At 39.7% G+C, this 7,500-nt stretch overlaps 2 protein-coding genes across 4 annotated transcripts in view; one reads left to right on the forward strand and one right to left on the reverse strand.

Annotated features, from left to right (window-relative positions):
- LOC133655258 (EEF1A lysine methyltransferase 3-like) overlaps positions 1-7,500 on the forward strand; it is a 477,733-nt gene that overhangs the window by 118,724 nt on the left and 351,509 nt on the right. The window lies entirely within an intron of this gene.
- Positions 1-7,500, reverse strand: part of LOC133655183 (protein S100-B-like) — a 56,442-nt gene that overhangs the window by 32,328 nt on the left and 16,614 nt on the right. For all 3 annotated transcript variants that reach the window (XM_062055141.1, XM_062055134.1, XM_062055147.1), the window contains one exon: positions 6,543-6,681. In XM_062055141.1, coding sequence (XP_061911125.1) covers positions 6,543-6,681 — 139 coding nt within the window. The remainder of the gene's footprint in view (positions 1-6,542; positions 6,682-7,500) is intronic.

Consider the following 7,500-nt stretch of genomic DNA (forward strand, 5'->3'; position numbering starts at 1 on the left):
TGTGAACATTCAGAATATAAAAACAGGAAGTGGTGAACTTTCAGAAAAGTAAAACAGGAAGTGGTGAACATTCAGAAAAGTAAAACAGGAAGTGGTGAACATTCAGAAATCTAAAACAGGAAGTGGTGAACATTCAGAATGCTAAAACAGGAAGTGGTGAACTTTCAGAATACTAAAACAGGAAGTGGTGACCATTCAGAAAACTAAAACAGGAAGTGGTGAACATTCAGAATACTAAAACAGGAAGTGGTGAACATTCCGAAAACTAAAACAGGAAGTGGTGAACATTCAGAGTACTAAAACAGGAAGTGGTGAACATTCAGAATAATAAAACAGGAAGTGGTGAACATTCTGAATAATAAAACAGGAAGTGGTGAAAGTTCAGAATACTGAAACAGGAAGTGGTGAACATTCAGAATACTAAAACAGGAAGTGGTGAACATTTCGAAAACTAAAACAGGAAGTGGTGAACATTCAGAGTACAAAACAAGAAGTGGTGAACATTCAGAAAATTAAAACAGGAAGTGGTGAACCTTCAGAAATCTAAAACAGGAAGTGGTGAACATTCAGAAAACTAAAACAGGAAGTGGTGAACATTGAGAATACTCAAAGAGGAAGTGGTGAACAAAAACAGGAAGTGGTGAACATTCAGAATACTCAAACAGGAAGTGGTGGGAAAAAAACAGGAAGTGGTGAACATTCAGAATACTAAAACAGGAAGTGGTGAACATTCAGAATACTCAAACAGGAAGTGGTGGAAAAAAACAGGAAGTGGTGAACATTCATTCTTCTGCTGCACTTGTTTCGGTTAGTGACCAGAGGTTTTGGCCGAGGGACAAGGAAGGCTACATGACTTTTCGGGACGTGTCTTTGCCCGTCAACCACTCCCCTGGCACCCAAGTGAAGGTGAGGTGGCGGCCATCTTGGCACACAACGAGGACGGCTGACCAGTCTTGACCTTCTTGCAGATGGAGAACCTGGCCTGTCCTCTCTTGTACATTCTGGGAGAGGACGATCAAAGTTCTGCCAGCGCCGAGAACTCCACCTGGGTACATTTCTTCTTCGTCCCGCTGGATTTTCATCTCAAGTTTTCACCCGCTGTCTTTTTGCGGTCCTCAGATTGCAGAGCGCCTGAGAGCTGCTGGAAAATCCCACCTCTATACGTGTCTGTCCTACCCTGGTGCGGGTCACCTGATCGAACCCCCCTATTCGCCACACTCCAGAGCCTCCATGTGGAAAATCAAGCCAGAAAAAGGTGACTTTCCACCACAAATGTATATTTATATACATTTTATTTTGAAGGGGTGTCCCGACTCAAAAATAATATCCGATATCAGCAAGGAACAAAACAAGTATCAGATCATATCAGCTTGTGTGTGGCATATCCGATGTATCAGCGTCTTTACTCCAAGGTAAACATGCGAGGCTATAGGCTGCTAGGAGCTCGCAGCTACACAACACCTAAGCACACAATAGCACACAAGCTAGACGTATGTAGTAGCAACCAATTATAGTTGCATATTACTTTCACAGTTTCCCATGTAAAAGCCTATTACAAAATTGTATCAAGTAACAAACGTATCCGCATCATTCAACTTCCTCCGCCATGCCCAATATTATTCTGATGCGATATCAGCAGGATAGGGTAATATATGGGTAGTTTTATTGTTTTGTTGTGTGGAATGTGAGAAGACTCAAAGAACGATGGAAGGTGTGAAAACACGCACTCATGCCTTTGAAGTGGGGCGCTAATTTGGGTTTTGGCGAAACCGAGTGGTTACAATAATACATCACATTAAGGGCATGGCAGAGGAAGTTTGAATGATGCGGACACGTTTGTTACTTGATACAATTTCGTAAAAGGCTTTTACATGGGAAACTGTGGAAGTAATATGCAACTATAATTTGTTGCTACTACATACGTCTAGCTTGTGTGCTATTGTGTGCTTAGCTGTTGTGTAGCTGCTAGCTTCTATTTGCCTACCATGTTTACTTTTTGTAAAGGACTTGACTAAACCAGAAGAAAAGACCAACCCTGTCTGCTCATTGGAGGACATTTGGATGTCACCTGGCTGTCAGCTACATGACTGCTTGGATCGCACATGATATCACACACTAGTAAATAAAATGATGGACTGCTTGTATCGTACATGATATCACACACAAGTAAATGCAATGATGGACTGCTTGTATTGCACATGATATCACACACACAAGTAAACACACTGCAGGGCTGCTTGTATCGCACATTATATTGCACACAAGTAAACGTGCTGCAGGACTGCTTGTATCGCAGATGATATCACACACAAGTAAATGCAATGAATGACTTTTTGTATCGCACATGATATCACACACAAGTAAATACGCCGCAGGACTGTCTGTATCGCACATGATATCACACGCAAGTAAATGCAATGAATAACTGATTTTATCGCACTTCATATCGCACACAGGTAAATGCAATGAATGACTGCTTGTATCACACATGATATCACACCCAAGTAAACACGCTGCAGTGCTGCTTGTATTGCACATTATATCACACAAGTAAACGCTCTGCAGGACTGCTTATATCGCACATCATATCACACACAAGTGAACACGCTGCAGGGCTGCTTGTATCGCACATGATATCACACACAAGTAAACACTCTGCATGACTGCTTGTATCACACATGATATCACACACAAGTAAATGCAATGATGGACTGCTTGTATTGCACATGATATCACACACAAGTAAACATGCTGCAGGGCTGCTTGTATCGCACATTATATTGCACACAAGTAAACACGCTGCAGGACTGCTTGTATCGCAGATGATATCACACACAAGTAAATGCAATGAATGACTTCTTGTATCGCACATGATATCACACACAAGTAAACACGCCACAGGACTGTCTGTATCGCACATGATATCACACACAAGTAAATGCAATGAATAACTGCTTGTATCGCACATGATATCACACACAGGTAAATGCAATGAATGACTGCTTGTATCGCACATGATATCACACCCAAGTAAACACGCTGCAGTGCTGCTTGTATTGCACATTATATCACACACAAGTAAACGCTCTGCAGGACTGCTTGTATCGCACATGATATCACACACAAGTGAACACGCTGCAGGGCTACTTGTATAGCACATTATATTGCACACAAGTAAACGCGTTGCAGGACTGCTTGTATCGCACATGATATCAGACACAAGTAAACACTCTGCATGACTGCTTGTATCGCACATGATATCACACACAAGTAAATGCAATGAATGACTGCTTGTATCGCACATGATATTACACACGAGTATACACACTGCAGGACTGCTTGAATCGCACATGATATCACACTCAAGTAAACATGCTGCAGGACTGCTTGTATCGCACATGATATTAAAAGTTAGTTAAAGTACCAATGATTGTCGCACACACACTAGGTGTGGTGAAATTTGTCCTCTGCATTTGACCCATCCCCTTGGTCACCCCCTGGGAGGTGAGGGGAGCAGTGGGCAGCAGCGTAGCCGCGCCCGGGAATCATTTTTGGTGATTTAACCCCCAATTCCAACCCTTGATGCTGAGTGCCAAGCAGGGAGGTAATGGGTCCCATTTTTATAGTCTTTGGTATGACCCGGCCGGGGTTTGAACTCACAACTTACCGATCTCAGGGCGGACACTCTAACCACTAGGCCACTGAGTAGGTTATCACACACAAGTAAACACTGTGTAGGCTGCTTGTATCGCACATGATATCGCACACAAGTAAACGCACTGCATGACTGTTAGTATCGCACATGATATCACACACAAGTAAATGTGCTGTTGGACTGCCTGCATCACACATGATATCACACACAAGTAAACACTGTGCAGGCTGCTTGTATCGTACATGATATCACACACAAGTAAACGCACTGCATGACTGTTTGTATCGCACATGATATCACACACAAGTAAACACTGCAAGACTGTTTGTATCGCACATGATATCACACACACAAGTAAACACGCTGCAGGACTGCTGGTATCGCAAATGATATCACATACAAGTAAACACACGGCAGGACCGCTTGTATCGCACATTATATCGCACACAAGTAAACACACTGCAGGGCTGCTTGTATCGCACATGATATCACACACACAAGTAAATGAATGAATGACTGTTTTTATCGGGGATTTTAGATGCAAGGCGATATCATCAGATATTGTTTTTTGCTGATATCAGGATGATAGCGGGTATCAACATCACATCGAAACACCCTTAGTAATAATGTCCCTAATTGAACAGTATTGCAGTGTAAAAGTTGTCAATATAAACAAGTATCAAATATTTGTAGTTGCATAGTACTTACACGTACGTAACAGCCAAGGAATATTAGACAGTATCAAACGTGTCCGCATTATTAAACATTATGAGCTTATGGTTAGTTCGGTAGGTTGTGGGTTCAAACCCCGGCCGAGTCATACCAAAGACTATAAAAATGGGACCCATTAGCTTCCTGCTTGGCACTCAGCCGAATTGGGGGTTAAATCACCAAAATGATTCCAGGACGCGGCCACCGCTGCTGCTCGCTGCTCCTTTCACCTCCCAGGGGGTGGAACAAGGGGATCAAATGCAGAGAGTAATTTCACCACATCTAGTGAGTGTGTGACTAACAGTGGTACTTTAATTTTAACTTCATGAATTATTTTGGCTATTAGCGGTTGCCAAAGAAACTATTACCACTCCTCTTCAACTTAAAGATGGCGTAAGTCCATTCCAGATGGTTATTAATAAATACCGTGATTTTTATGGCCACCATTGTTCTGTGTGAGAGTGATATTTCACTCCATCAAGCCTTTTCTGACATTCCACACGACTAAACATTAAAGGTATGTGCGACTCCTGCTCTGTGGTATCGCATCGGTATCGGCATCGGCCAGTACGTGGTATCAGGACAGTGGTATACTACTACTAAATGTCCTTCTCCTGCAGTGGTGGCCCTGTGGGGGGGTCAGCCCGCACCGCACGCTGCAGCACAGGAAGACTCCTGGAGGAACATCCTGACCTTCCTGGACCACAATCTCAGATCTTGAAGTCCATGTGAGGTCCAGAAGAACTGAGAGTTCTCCACAAATATCATCCATCAAGTCAGATTTGATATTCCTAGCCACTGTTCTTATCCTTTACTCTATTTTTGCTCGGGCGTTTCCTGCTAAATGTCTAAATGTATCTCTTAGGCATATTTTATTTTGAAGGCACTTCCGCCAAAATAAGACTCCAAATGTTTTGTCCCTTAATTCGAACATGAAGGGATTTGTTTTTATATGTTAAATATTTAAAATGTGCCTGAAAATTATTGAACTATCCACCATTGTTTTTATCTTTCTCCATTTTGAAGGCTCTAAAGCACAGGTGTCAAACTCAAGGCCCGGGGGCCAGATCTGGCCCGCCACATCATTTCACCTGGCCTGGAAATAATTTGCGCCAATTAAGTACCTGAAGTATTTATTCCTTCTGTTTTGACAAGAAAAATACATGCATGCAATTGCATGTATTTTATTCAATTGTATCTAACAAAGTAACAAATATTATATTATCATAAAGCAAGAAGGGGGTCCATATGGCCCCATTCGTCACAGTTTACCTGACACATGAAACATGACGAATTTGGGGCGTGTAGAGTGTTGAACATCTAAAAATGTGTTTTGTGGCAATTCCAACTTTAACCAGAGCGGCGCTTTCCATCATTTTCAGCAGACTGCATTGCAAAATGAGGAACCCTCCCTCTGCCTCTTACGCAAGATTCACCCAGTAATGGGGCCATATGAATCTCTTCCTTTCTGCACTTTTATTGTCTTAAAATAAAAATAAATACTCACACATTTGCTTAAGTTATGTTATTAATGTTCATGTTAATTATGTAATAATAGTTACGGTATGATTTTAGGTTGGAAAGTAGTCATAATATGTACCAATAATCAATAATAGACAATGATTAGTTTTGTGCTTCTTAAAAATGTAACAAATATACATTACAACCTTTTTTTGGTAAAACAAAAATCCGATTGACTTGATTTCTAGGAAAGTTATCCGTTAAATAGTAAATTGTAAAAATGTCAAAAGATTTTACGGTAAAAAAAACAAAAACAACAACTGGCGACTCAGTCACCCACCTGTTCCCAATTAACCTGTTCACCTGTGGGATGTTCCAAATAAGTGTTTGATGAGCATTCCTCAACTTTCTCAGTCTTTTTTGCCACTTGTGCCAGCTTTTTTGAAACATGTTGCAGGCATCAAATTCCAAATGCGCTAATATTTGCAAAAAATAACAAAGTTTACCAGTGTGAACAATAAATATCTTGTCTTTGCAGTCTATTCAATTGAACATAAGTTGAAAAGGGTTTGTAAATCATTGTATTCTGTTTTTATTTACCATTTACACAACGTGACAACTTCACTGGTTTTGGGTTTTGTAAATAATGATCAAATATGAATATTTACCATGATTGAAATGGACTTATAAATAATAATCAAACATGAATAGTTACCATGAGCTGGCAGGAAGAGTTCATGACATGCTGAAGTAACCATGGCGATGAAGGCGATGAACTCCTTGAAGTCGATCTCCATGTCGCCATTTTGGTCAATGTCAGCAAACAGCTCATCCATCTCACGCTTCTGGATCCTCTGCTCGACGAGAAATGGACATGAAAGATTAAACATCTGGAGGAAGACGCGTGACTGTTGGATCAGGTCGGGGGTGTCCAAACATTTTCCACCCAGGGCCGCACACGGAAAATCAAAGCAGGGGCCATTTTCATATTTTTCATTTTCAAAATCTATATATATATATATATATGTATATATATATATATATATATATATATATATATATATATATGTATGTATGTAGATGTATATATGTATATGTATATATATATATATATATATATATATATATATATATATATATATATATATATATATATATATATATATATATATATATATATGTAATATATATATGTGTGTATATGTATATGTATATATATATGTATATGTATATATATGTGCAGTGTTGGGTTAGTTACTGAAAACCAGTAACTAGTTACAGTTACTAGTTACTTTATTTCAAAAGTTACTCAGTTACTAACTCAGTTACTTACACCAAAAAGTAATGCGTTACTGTGAAAAGTAACTATTTAGTTACTTCTTTTTTTCTTCTTTTTTTTAAGGCTCCCAATAATGCCCTTTTAGCCTTCATTTCAGTACTGTTATTACACTGGAGAATAATACAATGTGTAGATCAACCTGACATGCATTTGCATCACTGAACTCTGCTAAGCAATGTGCTCTACATACAACACACAAAGACAAAGATATGTTACAAAGGCCAATTTGTTTCTGGCCAGAACAAATCGACAAAACTATTTTAAATAGCTGCAACATAACATACATAAGTAACAAACAGCATAATAACAACATAGCTGTAAAGCAAGAAAGGCA

The sequence above is a fragment of the Entelurus aequoreus genome, linkage group LG01 (assembly GCF_033978785.1).
Source record: "Entelurus aequoreus isolate RoL-2023_Sb linkage group LG01, RoL_Eaeq_v1.1, whole genome shotgun sequence".
In the NCBI taxonomy this organism is placed as follows: domain Eukaryota; kingdom Metazoa; phylum Chordata; class Actinopteri; order Syngnathiformes; family Syngnathidae; genus Entelurus; species Entelurus aequoreus.